The sequence below is a fragment of the Cydia amplana genome, chromosome Z (genome assembly GCF_948474715.1).
Source record: "Cydia amplana chromosome Z, ilCydAmpl1.1, whole genome shotgun sequence".
Taxonomy (NCBI): domain Eukaryota; kingdom Metazoa; phylum Arthropoda; class Insecta; order Lepidoptera; family Tortricidae; genus Cydia; species Cydia amplana.
The window spans coordinates 10,969,432-10,989,254 of NC_086096.1; the positions used below are offsets into that span (position 1 = coordinate 10,969,432).

The 19,823-nt window shown below is 35.2% G+C and overlaps 1 protein-coding gene across 2 annotated transcripts; it reads right to left on the reverse strand.

Annotated features, from left to right (window-relative positions):
• Positions 1 to 8,304: 8,304 nt before the first annotated feature.
• On the reverse strand, positions 8,305 to 19,679 carry LOC134661337 (protein cab-1). 2 transcript variants are annotated; one of them, XM_063517369.1, is made up of 9 exons: positions 19,523 to 19,679; positions 15,536 to 15,729; positions 14,771 to 15,107; positions 14,202 to 14,346; positions 12,116 to 12,202; positions 10,451 to 10,618; positions 10,015 to 10,170; positions 9,088 to 9,193; positions 8,305 to 8,459 (listed from the first exon to the last, which is right to left on the reverse strand). In XM_063517369.1, exons 1-9 carry the CDS (start codon positions 19,587 to 19,589, stop codon positions 8,361 to 8,363), a joined length of 1,359 nt encoding a protein of 452 aa, XP_063373439.1. In that variant the 5' UTR covers positions 19,590 to 19,679; the 3' UTR covers positions 8,305 to 8,360. The 2 variants fall into 2 exon arrangements, with proteins under 2 accessions (XP_063373439.1, XP_063373440.1); XM_063517370.1 differs by lacking the exon at positions 12,116 to 12,202 and having other exon boundaries at positions 8,306 to 8,459.
• Between the last annotated feature and the right edge of the window lie 144 nt (positions 19,680 to 19,823).

Sequence of the window (19,823 nt, forward strand, 5' to 3'; positions counted from 1 at the left end):
AGGCACAAGGAATGTAGTAAGGCACTAAGTACTACTAAGTACTGTTACTTCCTACTGTCCGTAAAACCTCAGCATAAATAGTCAATTTTCGCTCGCTAGCTTAATACAGAGATGTAAAGTACAGTCGCCATCAGATATCGGAGCGGTCTAGACGCTCACAAATATCTGAACACGTCTCTATTGTCAAGTCGTTAGAGTGCATGTTCAGATATTGTGAACACCTTGGCCGCTCCGATATATCTGATGGCGACTGTACGAGTACTCGTACATAGGTGTTTAATTAAAATTGAAGTTTTTGGAAAGAGTACTGTATATAATTGTAAGTAATTTGTTATATTATTCTAGTTTATTTTTTTTACTCTTAAATAATAAGTCTTGTTAGAGTTGGTAACACTCCTTTTTTAAGGTGCATCCTTTGTATATTAAATTTTCAAACAATTATGTACCACCTGTTCATACCTTTATTTACATTGTAAATCTGTTGTTGAATTTGTTTTCTTTGGTGGTGTAATAATATTAGTTTGTGTTACAAAGGGATCAAAATGATATATTTCCGTCAAGGGCATACATTGAATCCTGAGCGTAATAAGGGAATCAAGTGTTAACGCCCAAGACGAAATAATTTTGATACCGTGTGACAGATACTGCTTTTCACATCAACTATGAGGAAAATAAAAAAATCTTAGTGTTGACACAATCTGATGCTTAAACACACTATTTAAGCTAAAAAAATAATGTGCAAAAAAATGAAAAAATAGTGTGCTAGAACAAAAAAGTGCTACTTTGATCCCACCTAGCAGGGAGGAAAAGTGCCACTTTGATCCCTCCTAGCAGGGAAGAAATCGTTATTTGTACAACAAGTGATCAAAGTTTGATATTTCTTCGAGTGCTTATTTTGAGTCCCGTGCAAGCGAAAGATTCTATAATAGATTCACGAGCGTAGCGAGTGAATCTAATTTAGAATCTTGAGCGTAGTAAGGGACTCAAAAGCGCACGAGATGTAAATAACTTTGATCTCGTGTAGTACACAACATTTTTCACCTCAGCGCAGTGAGAACATACCTATTAGACAACTTGAAAAATGTAATCCTTCTTCATCACTTAATACCTGCACTCATGTTTTCTTAAGAAATACAAACAATTAAGTTTAATTACCGCAATGGAACACAAAAACAAAACGTAATAATAAATTCCAGTAAAATAATATAGAAATAACAAACATTAACTGACACTTTTTTTTGTAAAAAAAATCTTTGTAAGATACGGTCCGAATTGCGGATACGTACTATTTGTCAACTATGGTAGAAATTCTTAAAAGTAAAATAATTAATTTTGCGTGATGATCTGTGTATTTTTTGAGTTCGTTATTTTAATTGTACAATAAAATACCTAAAATATAGTATTTTATCAGTTTTTATCAAATCTTAAACTTTATTTTTATTTATTAATTATTAAAAATTCATACTCGTACGTGGTTTGGAACGATGCGGTTTGAAGTTTTTCAGGGGTCTATTATAAACCGTGAATATACTGTTGAATGTCGTTTTAACTTTTTTTTGTCTGTTTCTTTTTGCTAACAGTGTGAAAGGGACAGAGATAATAGAACCCAAGTATTTCGAACTTTTATTAGACCCCGCATGTTGAAATGACATTTGACTATAAAGGTCACTTGAATGTCATTTTGTCTCACTCAGTGAGCAAAATTGCATTTTGCTCACTGTTTTTAAGAATCAAAGTACCCTTGTTCGAGCTGCTGAGGTGAAAAAGCTCTTTTCCGAATAGGAGGTGTGAAAAGTATATTTACTTACTTACTTTAGGGCCCTAATGTAAGGGCCACTTGCACCATCAATTAGTTAATTAATAGTTTTGATGACTTCAACTTAAAATGGCACTATTACTCGTACATAATTTCGTAAGAATGAACTACCAGTATGAGTTTATTTAATTATACTTAATGCCTATAACAAATATATTATTACGTTAAAATATTGATAGATTTACGAGATGCTCGGGTATAAATAAATTGATTGTTATAAAGGTTTTGTTATTTATTTATAGAAATATGGAGTTCGTGTTTGCCACATTAAAAAATAGCGCCAATTGTTGTTTTATTCCTAGGTGTTCCTAGCTATCAATGTTTCCTATCTTCAAACAGCAAGGTAGGTACAAAGTAAAGGGTTATTAAGATTTGTTCATTTATATTTCTTAAAGCCCCATTAATTCCTTAATTAACTTTCGACACCTTTGTCGTAGGTTCAGAAAACTGATGTTTGAAAAATCGTACCCTTTTTAGATCACAATACGATTGCCAATAATTTAATTAGCAATCTTGAGGACTTTCTCTAGTAGTGTAAGATACGGTATAAGAAATAATATCTGGGAGACCGAGCTTTGCTCGGAAAACATATAAAAGCTCAAAAATGCGCATTTGTCAAGAGATAAGACCTGCTAGATCGATTTTTCACCCCGAAACCCCCCATGTAGCAAATTTCATCGAAATCGTTAGAGCCGTTTCTTAGGTCCCCGAAATATATCCATACATCCATACTAATATTTTAAATGCGAAAGTGTGTCTGTCTGTCTGTCTGTCTGTTACCTCTTCACTTGTTTAGATTTAGTTGAAATTTGCAGACACTTTGAGTTCCGGTAAAGGACATAGGATACTTTTTATCCCAGAACTCGAGGGGCGAGTGAGAGGGTGAAACGGGGTGGAAATTTGTATGGGGAATCAATAACCGCGGAACCGATTTAGATGAAACTTGGTATGCGGATAGTTTGAGCTGTTGGGAAGGATATCTCCAGAATAGTTTTTATTCCCGAAATTATCCTTTAAGGGTATAAAAAATGGGATGGAAATTTATAGAGTGAACCAATTTGGGGATGACAAGAAGGATGAATAAAAAACAGATTTGTTTGAAAAGTAAGGTACCCAAATTACTTATTCCACGCAGACGAAGTCGCGGGCAAAAGCTAGTATATAAATAAATAAATATATAACAATTATTCGTTTAAAGATATAAGATAAGATATACCCTCACCTCCCATTCATTATTCACATTGACACATTGCAAATAGGTTGCCTAGTTAAATTGCGTGCGGACGGTATTAAATAAAAGCTTATTTTATTACAGATTAATAAGAAATATTTCAATAAATATCTGTTATTACTTATTAGGTATATCTGCAGATTATTAAAAATAAAAGATCTGCTTAAAAATCTAGGCACTTACACTCGGTAGAAAGATACCAGATCATGCATGACCAGATTTTATTTTATACAGTCTTTACTGTAGGTAGATATTACCAACCCATACCTAAAATACCTAACCAATGTAAAACTTTTCATGTTAAGAAAAAAAAAATAACAAAATTTGTTTATTCATATTTATTGAATCGTTTAGATTAAAGCTTTGGTTTATAAAATAATGTTTAATAATAATTGTAACCGTTTGTAAGCGAATAATACTCGAAGCGCAAAAATGTTTAGTGATTTGATATGACATGACAGTTTGGCCAGACAGGAACGAGTCTTACAGAAAAACTTAAAACTATAAATGGAAAAATAAAATATTATCCCGTTTTATATGCGCTAGCAACTGAAACGTTTGAAGTCGGCGCCAAGCCAAATAGTTACAATTACAATACTGGTTATATACTGGTGCTTTCTTATCAAACTACTCCATGGTTGGATTTGGTGGGTACGCTACGAAATAAATGCGTTTCAGTACTTATTTGATACCGTTTATTATATAATATGTTACCCATAAAAACAACAAAGAAAGATACACATAGGTATAAGAAATGTACACCGATGAATATATATATATTAAAGGACTACTTTAGTTACATATATGACAAAGATTTCTGATTATGGCACGGTGAGACACTTGATTTGGATAATCAGTCAATTAAAATTGACAGTTAGATAATAAATTACTCGAAAAATAATTCGCTACAGGTTGCGAGCCCAACTACCTAATTATACCTTTTGACTCTCGAAACATACTTATGTACAGTCACCTGCAGTAATATGTTACACAACGAAGGCCGCAAAAATATCTGACACTATCTTATTATTTGTAGAGACATATGAGCGTGTCACATATTTTGCGGCCTTCGAAGAGTATCATATAATTGCAGGTGAACAGTCACCTGCAATTATATGATTTACACATTACCACATTTCATGCTTTTAAACATTTTTTTCTAAAAGTGAAGGTTAGTTACATTTACTTAGAACCATAAACTATCCAGTAGTTAGACCCGCAGATAGAAACCCTTGCGATTTTGTTCATAAATATGTTCTACTTTTTGCTAACTAATAATTAAAACAACAAAAGTAGGTAATAAGATACCCACATAAATAACATTCTGCGATATGAATTAACACTTGCGGCAATGTATAAATTTAGGATATATAGATGGTCAACCAAATCTTGTCAGTAGAAAAAGGCGGCAAATTTGAAAAATGTAGGCGCGATGGGACATCGTCCTATTGAAAATTTCGCGCATCTAATATATTCGCGCACGGTCTAATATATGCGTTTTTATGCGTGCGTAGACGTTGATGTAGGTACTCGTAGCTAAACAATTCTTAATTTCATACCTATTCTGAATGCCCGTTAGAGTAGGGAGGGTCTGTGTGGAAAGAGCCATAGAAATCATAGAATATATTATAGGTTCCCTAATATTCCACAGCTGTTCTTTTTCGGCACTACGCACAGAGTTTACAAGAAGATAAACAATTGATAAACGCAGGTCAGGCAGCACGTATATATTGCCTCCGTGTAAATATATTTTATGCGGTTGGAATTAGTTGCGGTGGGAATTAATTTCTTTAAACTACATATGTATTTATTATAATCCGCCCTCCGCAGCCCCATAATTATTGAAAAGTTTTCAATGCTTTCAACATTTTAAATAATTGCAAGGTAGTGACATACTGGTGACAACTTAATTAGTACTAAAAAATTAAAAAAGTTTCAAAAGTTCCCGCATATATGTAGGTATCTACATATTTATTAAATTAGTGTAGTTAATATAATTATATTTTTTTCTCTCTTCGCCCTAAGCTCGTATAGCAAATAGAATAAGTTAGTAATTTTGTTTTAGAATTAACGTTACATACTTGGTTGCCGACTTGCCATCATCGACGTTAGTAGGATATATTATGGTAAACACCGCTATAATGGACGTGGCACCAATAATGAAACTTAAGTTTTTAATAACTAGCAAAATTTTGCTATACCTAATCAAGAGCCATAGAACTGCTAAGTTTGACGTTGACGATGCACTAACTTTCAACCTGTTTTAAAATAAATGGCGCCTATTACTCTCAATGATTACAAACATAGTTTTAAGATGTTATTTATGTTCAAAGAAATTGCAGTATCTTTCATTAAACATGTCAAAAACAAAAGAAGAATAGGATAGCTTTTAAAGCGAAATGTCAAAAATACTCAAAATTTTCTCTTTAGGTAGGTACCTACTCCAATGTCTCATGATTGGTGCCGTTATCAGGGGTAAATAAATCGTAAAATAATAAGTACCTACCAATCAGGGCCGTTGCTAGGGAGGGGCAATGCCCTACCTTAAGAAATTCCATCCACTTTGATAATATAGGTATTGCGCCCTGCCTTAACTACCTGTTACGTCTACCCTAATCATAAATTCAACTCTAGCTACGGCCCTCACGGCCCTGATACCTATCCTCCGAATCAACGTTTACATGTTCTATCGCAACAAGTAATCGTAGTTGTGCTCTGTAATTCAATGTAAAACAGGAAAAAATGTTGATGACAGGCAAGTAGTTCCAAATACTCGTATAGCAATGTACATAATATTTGCCAGACAAAGTTAAGTTTAAAAGTGAAGTGTCACGATTTCAAGATTAATTAGTGCAGCCTGACATAAATACATAATATAGGAATGATATACTTTGAAAATGGATAATTTATTGTTAATTTTACCTTACGAGCATATAAAATGATTAGGTACTTAATAAATGTTCATGAATTGTATATTTTATATTTCAGTATTTTTATCTATATGTAGGTAAATTTTAATCAGACGAGGTTTTAATCAAAGAATAAATATGGGTCGCGTCGGTGGGATAACCAGACAAATTATAAGCTTTTTAATTACCGCTTATTGAAGAAAGCTGGTTATAGACTTATTGACCCCGATTAGGTACTTAATCATTTCAACCGATTCCTCTAATGCAAGTACATACATATTCTTCAACACAAAATATATATTCATAATAACAAATAACTATACGTCAGTGGCTGATAAAGTATAAAAAGTGTCTTGTTGGTATTAATAATTGTATATGAAGATACATAAAGTCCTTAAAGTTTAAAAAAATCTGTATTCTACATTTACACACTTGAATCAAATTCGCACCTTTTGGTTACAATAGGTAATATAGATATCTACAGTATAAATATATTATTATATTTTTTGTAAAGATGATATTAAAACAATAAATACTTATATCAAAACCAAACAGTAGGTAAGTCGTTCGCACCAAACACAAACAACGATTTTAGGCCGATCCAGGCCCTTGCTGGAAGGTAGCTCAAAACAATGTATGGAGTGGAGAGGATTCTAAATCCTGTTTCTTTAATATCCCAAATACAATACAAATAAAAGTATTTGTTTAAAGACGAATAAAGACTTATTGCACCCCTTAATAGAAAAAAAAGAATACAGAAAAAAACAGTAAGAGGTAAAAAACAGGAGGTCTTATCTCTTATCTGCCAGACAACCTTTAGGTAGCGGCGGAGTTAATAAATTCACACGCCAGTATTCACAAATATGCAATGAAAAAACGCAAGAAGAGGAAGAAAGCAGTTAAAAATATATTTACACATTATAAGAGAAAGAGCAAATGGATAATAGATAATGCCATTAGGCATTAAGTCCGCCATTTGTACATTATTTGTGTGTATTGTGCAATAAAGTTTAAATAAATAAATAAAAGTGTCACGGGGGAGATAGGTGGGTACAAAGTGTAGGTACCTAATGAATACAAATACCTATTAATGACAGTTCTATTGCACAACCTTAATATCGTCGCTATACTTACTCAACCTCATATCTTCAACAATCATTTGATGGAAATGTCGCTTTTCTTTCATTCGGAATACGGGTGTTTTTGTCATCAAATGAGTGTTGCAGATACGAGGTTGAGTAAGTATAGCGGCGATATCTGGGATAAAGAAACAGGCTTTAGCTACGTGTTTAATAATATGTATAAGTATGTAAGTAATGTCATAAAAGGGTTCCTACAACCAATTTGCTATAACGATACGGATACTATTTAGGTAAGTAGGTACACGTGATATCGAACTCTATACTGACGTAAAGGTAGTCCTAGTCACTATTCGATGCAAATATTGCCTAGAATCCCTGGAAATAGGTAAGTACCTGTTCTCTTCATATTCTTCTAAGTACCTATTAGCTATTATGTATGTGAGAAAACACAGAAATAATACTGATAAAGTGTACTCTATGCAAAATAGGTACCAATAGGATGCCGAGCCACGGGTGGGACAGACGAGTCTCAGTATTGATACATTTAGTTATTTCATTCATTAATCTATTATATATATACTACTTTTGCCACATTGAGTAACTCCGATTTATATTTGTAAATAACTGTATATATACGGCAGATAAGTCGTACTATATAATTTTTATAGCCTAATTACAGTAATTAAGTACTACCATGTTCAATGTATGTATGTTTAATAAAATTTCATTTGAATGAATGAATGAATGAATGAATGATAATTTATTCGAAACATTATTTGATTACCCTAATCACCGGAATATTTTCCAGAATTTTAAAAGTAGGTAATATATGTTCGAAACGCGAACACTTATTTTCATTTTATGCATTGGTACCTTTGTAAATAGAAGATATGTGATTACTTGACTGAAGAGGTACATAAAATGTGTTATATTTTAATAATTGGTAGACATTAAACTGACACATGGGTTAGGCTTTAAGAATTGAGGTTTAATTTTAACATTTAAGTAGCCTTGGAAGCCAATTTGTACAACATAACAATGTATTTTTTATAACTAATTATTTTGGTGCATATATAATATTTTAAGTAAGATTGTTTTCAACCACTGCCCAAAAACAAACATAGAAGTTACTTTTGACATAAGTATGAAGGATGCAGAACGACACGCTCGCATCCATCAGAAGCGTAATTAAATACTTACTTAACAAGTAGTCAAAATAATTTAAATTCTAACTGAACACTGTAAACTAAAAGAGGACTAACCATGTTATTGTTATTAAGGAAGAAGACAAAGCCGTAGAAGGAAGAATTTTTGGTATGCAGTTAGTCCTTGGGTTGGGGTTTCACCACTTCGCACTTGCCCGGAGTGGCCGGGGTGGGGTCGTCTGAGAACAACGGGTTCTTCACCTCCATGTCACCAGTCTGTGCGTAAAACATTCAACACGTGTGTAAATACTTGTAGGTACACTCAGTTAGGCCAATTAAATTAGATTTGAAGAATTGTTTCCCAAGCTCGAAATCGTTTAATTACCTTTATTTGGTCCTAAATGCGTGTAGGTAATCCGAGTTTGCATGTGGAGGTGCGCAAACATTTTTGCTTTTTTTTCAGTTTTTTGCTTGTAGCTCGAAAAAGGTACGTCCGACGGAAAATCTGCTCGAATCATGAACAAAATGTATACTTAGCTGAGGATCCGAAATGAATTCGTAGTCTAAGTTGTAAAAATGGCCGCGATTTTTAATTACTATGTTTTTGGTATGATCATGTTAACGCCTTTTCACCAGTGTCTGATCCACCATACCTTGCTGGTAGTGCCATTGTTATTGATGGTGGGTTCCTTCTACATCGAATGATTAGGCAATCCAATGTCTCCCAAGGCTTCCAAAATTTAACCACACCTCCTGGGATTGGGCAAACTCGGATTACACGCATTTAGGACCAAAGGTTCTTTTTTCACTTGATTCTTCAAAATGCTTTTTTTTATCTATGTAATTTGATTAAGTGGAAAAAATAAGAAAAAACGAAGTGGTCCGTCAAAGATAGTTTATTTACCGTGGCGAAACCGGGGCATTCGTACACGGTGTAGTCACCTTCCTCGTTCTCCTCCTCCGACTCGGGCTCCGACACCGAGCCCAGGCGCTGCTCCAGGTCTATCCTACTACAAGAAATAACATTTCCGTAAAGTTTGTGGACTTATCGTAGGTAAATAAGTACCGTAAAATGGGGTGAGTAGGTTTCGCGGGGAGAGGTGGGTTATGAATGGGGAGAGAAGGTTTGAGAGGGGGGTGAGAAGGGATTTTAAGGCTACTGCTACAAAAATAATGTATTTCAATTTAAAATGGAGCTATAGTAATACGCATAATAAAAAAAAATCGATCCAACATTCTTCCAAAATCACCTTTGTATGAAAAGCCCTCTCACCCCAAATACGAGGCACTACGGGGTGAGGTGGGTTTTCCTCTTTATCGTCAAAGTTATGAAATGGAACTACCCAAAATAAGATAAAAACTAAAATACAAACGTCCGGAACACTTATTATATACACCATTCAGTTTGTATATGTAAAAATAAAATGTTATCGAGGTTTGAATGTCAGTTTTGGGCCTACCCTACTCACCCCATTTTACGGTATGAATGGCACTAAAGGTAATAGACGTAAGTAATAATAGCCGTAGAAGGTCAGCTATAACATAACAGCTTATATTAGGGCAAGCTTATTTTGTTTTGTCTCGGCTTTAAACATAAAAACCGGCTTTTTTACTTCTTCAGTTCGGCAGTTCTTATAAAGATTTAATAAGCTGATCTTCATCGCAAGATGTGTACTAATTAGTCCATCATTCGGACTTAGTTGTTGATTTTTGTCCGACTACTTTGTTTGTTTGCTTGAGGCTCATGGCTGGTGACACTCATGACAACGGGAGAAATGAATGCTTATTCGCCAGCAATGTGGAATATAACAATGAAGATATTAAAGCTTACTTTTCCATCGCAATGATTTGCTGCTTCTGGTGCTGATAATGGTACATGTGCGCCGAGTGTGCAAGTTTCCTGTCGCCTGTAGAGTCTACCGTAGGTCCCGTCACTCCGTAAGCCGGGTAGTCCACGTCAGCTGCAGCCTTCGCTTTTTTGGCCAACCTGTGCGAAAAGGTGACCTATACACCTTTTGACTCTTTTTGGTGCAACCAGTAATAACAAGATAGATTTTTACCTGTCAACTTCATTGTAATACGTTAAATTTTGCTTGTACGTTTTGTATGACCTATTTAATTAGTATGGATGCAATAAAGCAAAACTGTGGCAACCCACAGTTCCTTGGCCAATAATATACATTCTCGTGTCACATGCTTACATTAGGTACTCTTGTTGCGAAAATTTCAGGAAAATTGTAGATCTGTAATCTGTAATGCACACTCACGTATACCACGCGAAGGTGAATCCGAAGATGGTAAGGCTAACAGCTGCCGCAATAGCCCCGCCTACGGCAGCAAACAACAGTGGGTCTATGGGGTCGTTGCTGGAGGCCTCCAGAACGTGAATGTGCTCTCTACCCTTCTCTGCCATCAAACCGTCTTCGTGGCCGTTGCTGAAATGTAACTATATTTTAACATAATGTAGGTACTAATTTGTAATTATAACATATTACTAAGGATGCAAAGGTTAGGGACAATTGTCTAATATGTATATGCTCTAAAGTGTGAGGTGTCTACAATGACATCTACAAATGGAAGTGGGCTAAACAAATTCATATAACTTTAAGCAAAAATGTTAAAGCAATAACTTATAATAACTGTGCAGTATTTGCAGTACGAAGACTATACCTAATGCAAATAAAAATATAAATCAATGTTTAAAGATAAAGAATTGAATTTAGAATGTATGGGGTGTAAGAACTATATATGAAGAAGACTGCCTAGCTCAGCGTGAAAGAGATGAAGAGTTTGGAATGTATCTTGTCACTTTACACGGTACAATTCTGTTGAAAGCTCACGTTATAATAACAACATGAGCAACACGCTCTTTACGTTTTATTTGCAAAGTTAAGAGACGTACCTAAATAATAGCGACTAAACGACTGACGGTTATACATATGCGATAAATCAAAAATGGACATAGAGATCCATACGTAGGTAATAATCGCTATACAGGTATGAATCCTTTGTGCTAACGTAATCTTATTTTTCTTTGAAAATTATTTTTGTAAACCCGTACTCTACAATAAAAAAAATAGGTGCTGTTCCTGTACCTATTTAATGTATAGTACATATTAGTGTTCAAATGTACAGTTTATTGCTACAATATACAGTTGCGGTATAAGCATAGCTATTATGAATGATGATCATGACGGTCCACAGAGGATTTGGGATGTAAAATTAAACCTCTTAAGGCAAACAATCCCGCCTATGGTGAGTTACAAAGTAGGCATGTATTGTGTACATACCTACTTTGCCTACTATATAATAGGTACCTATTGTAGGTAGGTACCTAATTAATTTCCTTAGCATTAGCTTACCCAGCGGGCACTTGCAGACGCAGAGTACCACCGATACAGATCGATTTGCTCACTAAGTATAAAGTTCAAATAAACGTACCTACCTACACATTTAGAATACTTACTTAGTTTGTCGCATCTATGCGCTATAGCGGATTAAATCACACCAGATTCAACAATTCCATCTACAACGCCTATTTAGTCTCTATATGCACTGATATTTATGTCTTCTGCATGTATATATCGTATAAGTACCTATACCGTATACCTGTGACTATTAATGAGTGTCAGTGGAACGTAGTGAGATAAATATACATGGAATAAATAATGTCTACTCATTAAGTTTTAAGATGCACTGTTCCCATTTATACCCGCAAATTGCATAGGCAAAACAATGTGGAACATGTAATTGTACCTTGTTGATTTCTAAAAACTTGCCAATTAGGAAAACATAAGATTCCAATAAAAATAACCATATTTTTTCAGTGAGTTTAGGTATTAACCTGCAAACGGAATAATTCCATGCGTGATATAGGGTATTAGGGTAGCGGATATTCTATAAATGATGGATAAAATTCATTTCAGTTTCACCTCTCCTCATCCTCAACAGAATTTATTTTCAACCAGCCCAGGTTGGTTGGCAGTAAGGAGACAGGTAATCGGTAGTCCTTATTAGCCCTGTAATTAATACTTCACTGTCTACTGAGTCACAACAGAAGGCAACTACAAGAAAATGTTTAGCTTACTAATCATTTACATTACAACTAAAATACAAAGAAACCGACTGTTCGGGGTGTCATGGTACATGTAGGTATAGCGAAGTAAGTATATATAGACTTGTGACTTTATTGATTGTGAGCAGCTATTCTGAACCAGCAAGAGTTACCAGGAGTGCCTCACTTACTAATAAAAAATTAAGATTAAGTATAAACCCAAATTATGAGGAAAGGAACAATCATATCAATAAGAGAGAGATTACCAGTTCAACGTTTGTCCAATTGTAGATACCTACATTCTTAATTGATGTATATTTATATACTTATCCTTAACTCATAAAAATAAGAGTTTCCCCCAAAATGGTGCATTTTGAGGGTAGAATAACTAGAATGTTAACAAAATAGTTAACATTCATACACCCAAGGATATATATGTATGTATGTACATTTAAATTCTTCACCTTAAACCATTTTTATAGGGTAGGGGTGTACAATATTTGCAAATTTCTGACTTACGTTGATTATTGGGGGATATATCAAAAACATCGGGGTATTTTGGATTTTAAAAATATATACCTACTTAGTGTGGAAAAAGAAAACGCGTGAAAACACTTGTTTCAACTATTACGATGTTATTCGAAACAGTTTATCCCGGTTTTTCATGCTGGCTTCCATTGCAAAAAGCTCCACTTGGCGATTAATAAAGTGGTCTATCTATGTAAGTACCTAACTATAAGTACACATACTGCGGAGGCCGACGGTAGGTAAATAGTAATTAATTTTGTTCCGATTCAATTACGCATCCAACTGAATAATTCTGCAATTGGCAGGTGCTTTTCTAAGCGTGTGATTTAAACCTACATATTTTGCAGTCAGCAGCAAAATACCTACGTACCTACGTGTTACCAACTTTTCTACGTGGGGTATACAAGCAAATAAGACCATTTCTAAAATAGCATGTCCAAAATTTCTTATTTTGTTACTTATTATTATTTATTAACGACTGTTTTCACGATTAAGATTATGAGTTAGGTATTTCTTGAATAATGATGACATATAATCAACAATAGTATCGTTAATTATTTTACATAAAAATGGTAGCACGTGTTTCTAAAAGGTTTTGCGAAATAGGTTAAAGAAGGATTTCGTGACATCTATCGACTACAGAAAGGGAGTCGGACTCGCGCACGAAGGGTTCCGTACCATTACGCAAAAAACTAGTAATAGGGTGCCGTTTATACCCTTTGGGTACATAACCTTAAAAACCAAATAGGTATGTAACCTTTGTAAATGAGCTCGAACTCAAGTCGCAGTTGCCGAATCTTGAGGTCTTGAGCCGAGAGATATGACCTATAACCTATCTCTATCTACTTAATTACGCCTTAATTGGAGTAAAAGAGAAAGATGCCGGCAATTTGCGAGTTTTCGCTATAGTAGAAATAACTAGCGTGAAGACTAATACGGAACATAGAAAGGTCAACATTTTAGGTTTCTAGCTTTTAGATTCCGTGTTATCATATTATTAACTTAAAAATGTAGGTCATTTTATTTGACTCAGCCCTTTAATATTAAAAAATACATACTTTAAATTCTTCACTGCGTTTAACATTCTAGTTTTAAGAATATTTTTAAAGATCGTAAAATCATGCTTTAGCATAAGCTTAGCCTGAAGCTTTTCTAAAGGTCAAATGACTCATCAAAATGTTCGAGCTTATAAGCCGGTCAAGCCAGCCTTCTCATTACCCTAAAAGCAATACCGAAGGGAGGCTAGCGTTAGTTATCTGTTTGTTACTGTCAAATCATTGCAGGTTGAGGCACATATAAACATTTGTTACACTAATGTGTCGGTACGAGCGAGATGCATAGAAAGTACGTTACGTAATCGTTAGCGTACCTGCTCGTATATGTCAGTGTAAACAGTGTCAATGACTCGTAGTAAGGATACAGGTGACTTTACTTACAGTCCGCTTCTCAGTTTGTCTATGTTTTCGGTGACAAGAGTTTTGGTACGACTGAGATTGGGATTTTGCCGAGTTTGCCGAGGTGGCTCCTTAACCATAGCTGCCAAAGGTTCCTCGATACTGGGTGTATCCACTATAACTTCTTCTATAAAAAAAAACTTATATTATTTTATCATATACATATTTATTATTTACATGTTTTTTTAAACTGCTTTATTTTAAGGGCGCATTTCTGAGCTTAAATTAAGTTACCTTCTCAAAGACGGCGGCGGTATTCTAATTAACTCCATTTCGGAGACAAACAAAAAAATATTTTTATCTAATAAGAGGCCCCCAGCAAACTACATACAAGTACTAAAGTCAGACCTAGCTAACTTTAGACAGACTTTTCTGCTGTGACAGAATGTGAAGTGGCTTCTGAAGTGGGTGGAGTTAGCAACACTTTCTTAGCTGAGTTACCTTAGATTAGACGGACTTAAGAAATAAATTATTAATAACGTTATAAGTGTGCAAATATGAACGTCCCCATGTTTTAAAACAGACCGTGCGGCTTAAATACTATTACTTACGTTGTGTTTTCGCCATCAGGTCTGGTTCAAAATAGCCTTTATCGAGAGGGGTGAACGCAAATGATTTCCTATCATCACTGGCCGGTTTCTCGGGGCGTTTGCTTAGGCCTTTTATTTCATGAATAGAGGGAGCCAGCATTAGACGTGGTCTCTCTCTGGTTTCATCTGCTTCGTTCATAGACTCTAGAACAAATTTGTGGCTAGGAGCCGTTTTCACGGGATCTTCGAACATACGCTGCACATAAGGGTCGCGGGCAATCCAGTGGGCCAACTCCTCATCGTATGGCCTCAGGATGGATTCACTTTCACCTGACATCTGATTGATGCGATCAATTTCCTGCAAGGTAGGTAACCTTATATCTTCACATCATCGTAGGTATAATATAAATGTAAATAAAGGTATATAAATGTACCTATATACTGTACTAGTAATACATTCGATATATGTACTGTACTGTACCTACAAGATTCAAGCTTCTATCGACCCACTATTCTCAGCTAAGGCAAATTCACTGAAGTTCTTTATATTAGGTACCTGTACAAAATGAACAATGTCCTCCGTAGGTGATGGGCATTTTTACTTAAATGTGCACCTTTAACGGCCGGTTAGCAATCGTTACAAAACTGACGGTTAATGTCAAATCCCATACATTTTGTCAGGAATGTAACGGTTAAACATTACTGAAACACGACTTAATCGCACTTTAAAGTGCAAGTTAAAATGAAAATGCCCAGGTATCCAGCTGAAATTAATTGTATTCTGACCTTGTTCAGCCAATCGTGGTCGGGTAAAGTTCGCTGCGGCGGCGGTGGCATCCGGGGGCTGTCATCGTAGCCTAGAAAGTGTGGCAGCAGGAACCTCGGTAACAGGTACTCTCGCGACTCGGGAATGGGCACGCGCTGGCGGAGCGGGCCCCGCGGCGCGGGCTCCAGCGACACCACTCGAGACGGCGTGGGCTCTAACATAACAAATATTGTCTAAGGGTCGGTTGCACTAAACTGTTTGTATCGTTAAAGAGTTCGCTAAATTTTTATGTATGGAAATTTTCATGGTAAAGCGCCGGGGCGCGCCGGCTGCCGTTGATAAGTCTGTCAAATGTGGTTGGTGCAACTGGCACTAAAACAGTGGTTTATAACCTTCATTAGTAAGGTTAGGAAAAATAGGAAATCTTTTGCAAGTTATTCCTAAATATGACAAATAAATACAACGGTGTATTTTTTATCTATCTTATCTGTGTGTCTCTGTCATTCAATTAGCTCTTTCTCATGACTAGTAATTTAATATTACATAGATAGTTACTTACATAGGTAATACCATTTCTTATTGGGTGTTATATGTTTGACGCTAAATGTCTGTGGCATCGCGCATCGTAGTTCTCCAACGGAGGGGCCGATTTCGATGAGTTTTTTTTTTACGTGAAAGTGAGTTTTCTTGCGGTGGTACTAAGATATGTTTCATATAAAGCGATCCAACAGTTTGAATAGTAATTAGCTCTTTTGCATTATAGCGTAGGGAGTTTATAATTTATTTTATTTAAAAGCTATAATTAAACATAATTCTCGTATGACTTAGAATTCAATTGTAGTTCTTAAACGGATGATCATAAAGTAGCATGTCATTCAAAAGTGACGTCATAAGTTTTACCTTATATGTTTATATAGCTAACTGTTATATAAACTGTAATACCATATACTGAAAACATTACCGCGAATTCCATAAGCACTACATAACAGTACTTAGGTACTTCTTGAGATCCGCTACAAATCTGCCTAAAAATGGTAGGTACCACACTTGGTATTTACCGTTTTTAGGGTTCCGTAGCCAAATGGCAAAAAACGGAACCCTTATGGATTCGTCATGTCTGTCTGTCCGTCTGTCTGTCCGTCTGTCTGTCCGTCCGTATGTCACAGCCACATTTTTCCGAAACTATAAGAACTATACTGTTGAAACTTGGTAAGTAGATGTATTCTGTGAACCGCATTAAGATTTTCACACAAAAATAGTAAAAAAATGTAAAAAATTGGGGGTTCCCCATACTTGGAACTGAAACTCAAAAATTTTTTTTTCATCAAACCCATACGTGTGGGTACCTATGCTATGGATAGGTCAACAAAAATGATATTGAGGTTTCTAATATCATTTTTTTCTAAACTGAATAGTTTGCGCGAGAGACACTTCCAAAGAGAATGATAAAACTAAAGAAAATATATGATGTATATTACCATGCAAACTTCCACCGAAAATTAGTTCGAACGAGATCTAGGAAGTAGTTCTTTTTTAATACGTCATAAATCCCCTAAATACAGAACCCTTCATGGGCGAGTCCGACTCGCACTTGGCCGCTTTTTTTTGTAATTTAAGATTGGAAACTGGAAAATATGGCATTTTTATTTTTTCCAATATTTTTAGTCCCTCCTATGGACATCAATTTTTCCATAATTCTACTAAGATGCTACCTAATATTGGGACAGTTCTGCACCTACATGTATACATCCACATCACACAACTTACAGTATAAACATAAACAATGTAATTAATACTGACATATCCCATATACCACACTAACAAAGGAATATCTTCGTATCTATATAAACATAAGTATATGTAAGCATTATAGTACAACGAATAGTTAGAGCTTATTTGTTTCTTATGTATTCTGTCTGTCTGTAGTTACAGTTTTTATTACTTACTGCTTAACTCTTTATACGAATATGGAACAATATAGGGAAACTGGTGTACCTTGGACATGGTTTTACCTCGGACAGATGGCAATATTTCCACATTGCCACGGTTATTGAAATATTTAATTTATATTATTTGAAACGTTATTATTAAGTATAAAAAACAAGCTATCAACGAAACATGAGAGCGGCTGGTAACTCAAGAAAAAATAAATATAAATTGTGTTATGAAAAGTGAGTATTTCGAACTTTACATCAAGGACGATTATTTCATGTTTAGCTAATAGATAGTAAAACTTAATATGATAAGTTAAACTTAAGTTAATTAGGTACTCGATGGTAGGATCATTTCAGCCTAATCTCAATTGGAAGTGCTAATTACCAAGCTTACTTGTCCAAAAAGTTGCTTTGTTGTACCTCGGACAACGAAAATAGGTTGTACCTTGGCCCGTACTTGCTACTTACTGAAAATATTTTTTATTAACTTAAGGTTTCATATTTGCCGTATTTCTAATTATTAGTTAATATCTGGGTGACCGAGCTTCGCTCGGAAAACATATAATAACTCGAAAATGCGCGTTTTCCTAGAGATAAGACCTAGCTAAGTAGATCGATTTTTCGCCCCCGAAAACCCCCATATAGCAAATTTCATCGAAATTGTTAGAGCTGTTTCCGAGATCCCCGAAATATATATATAAATAAATAAATATATAAATAAACAAGAATTGCTCGTTTAAAGGTATTAGATTATTAGTTATATGCGTTATAAGTTATCAAGTAATCAATCTTAGAAACAATGCATACAATGATTTAGGCAAAAAAAAAATACCATTGCTAAGTATATTTTTCGAAGGTAATTGTACTAGAAAAATCTATTCAATGGCGTAAATATGCTAAAAATATCTGTGATTACATATATAAATATTTTTTCTGTGATTAAATTATAAATTAATTAATTACAATTATCATGTCCGAGGTACAACGGGAAATGACCAAGGTACATCAGGGGTGTTGTTCCTTGGACACTTTTCCCTTTTTTTTTCGTCAACGTATCCCATCAAAATAAATAAACTGTACTTTAAAATTTATATCGTATTAGATAGTTTAGTTTATTAATGTATCTTATAAGATTCGGATAAACAATAATTCTACAGCCATTAGTTTTTTTTCTAAAATTCATAAAATAAAAAACTGTCCGAGGTAAAACAGCTTCCCCTTACTTTTCACCAGACCCGCTGATCTAGGCTCTCTTGATAGTTCAAAAAGTCAAAAACTGATAAGAAAGTTGCATTTTATCCACATGAGACATAAAGTAATCAAACGCAAATTTTGAGTTGGTTTCTTATGTTTGCTGGTAGAATTGACTTTTAAAACGATTTTGAATGATAAATATTGTATAGAATTCGTGTATTGATACCCTCGCAACGCTAAAGATTCCATATTTCCAACCACTCGCTACGCTCGTGGTTCAAAATCTTTCGCTTGCTCGGGTATCAATATTAGCACGAGAGGTTAAACAACAACAACTTTGCCCCCTTGTAAAACAATTAACTAGGTATATACGTACTGAAAGGCAAGGCAACAGGAACCTTCCTATAACATCATCTCATTCATCTCTTTGTATTTTATTCCACGATATAATTGGCAATGAAATAGCAATGAGGCTAAAATTTATAGATGTTTTTAAATCTGATCAAGTACTTATTGTTAAAGTCATGTGAGAATTGCTATGTTCTTAGTCTACTTTATATTAATTTTGTTGTACCTATATGTATTTATTTATTACTCGATTTCAGGCAGTCCGCCAATGAAAAAAGCGTAACAGGTGTCAGTCAGTGAACTGACGAGCATTTAATGAATTTTCGAGCCATTTAACTAAATATGTATTTATATTTTAGAAGGTTAGGTTAGTTGTGTCGCACAAATAGCTAAGTTTTAAGGACTAATTAAATTCGCAACGCAACAGACTGTTGATACGGGAAACTCGTTATCTAGTGACGATAAGGACTTAGGGCATGGACAAAATATAACAGTTGGTTCCATCGAGTGTGTTTCCGTGAGTATGGTTACCTGGAGGCCGGGCGAGGGTGCTCGCTGCTGTGGCTGCGAGCAGCGCCAACATGAGCTGCGTTGGCATCCCGGGGCACTACCTTTGACGAGCGTCAGCGTGCTCTCTGTTTACTGTCTGCGCCGTCCGCGGCACGCTCGCGCATCCCCGCGCGTCGATCGATACTCCGCCCACATCCACTCGATGTCGCCTAACGCAGTACGACCTAACCGACCGCCTCTTACCTTAGCTCCGTTATTTACAGCCCGTATCACAACGGACCTTTCAGCGTTGTACCCAACGCTTGTGCACCCATCTCATGTT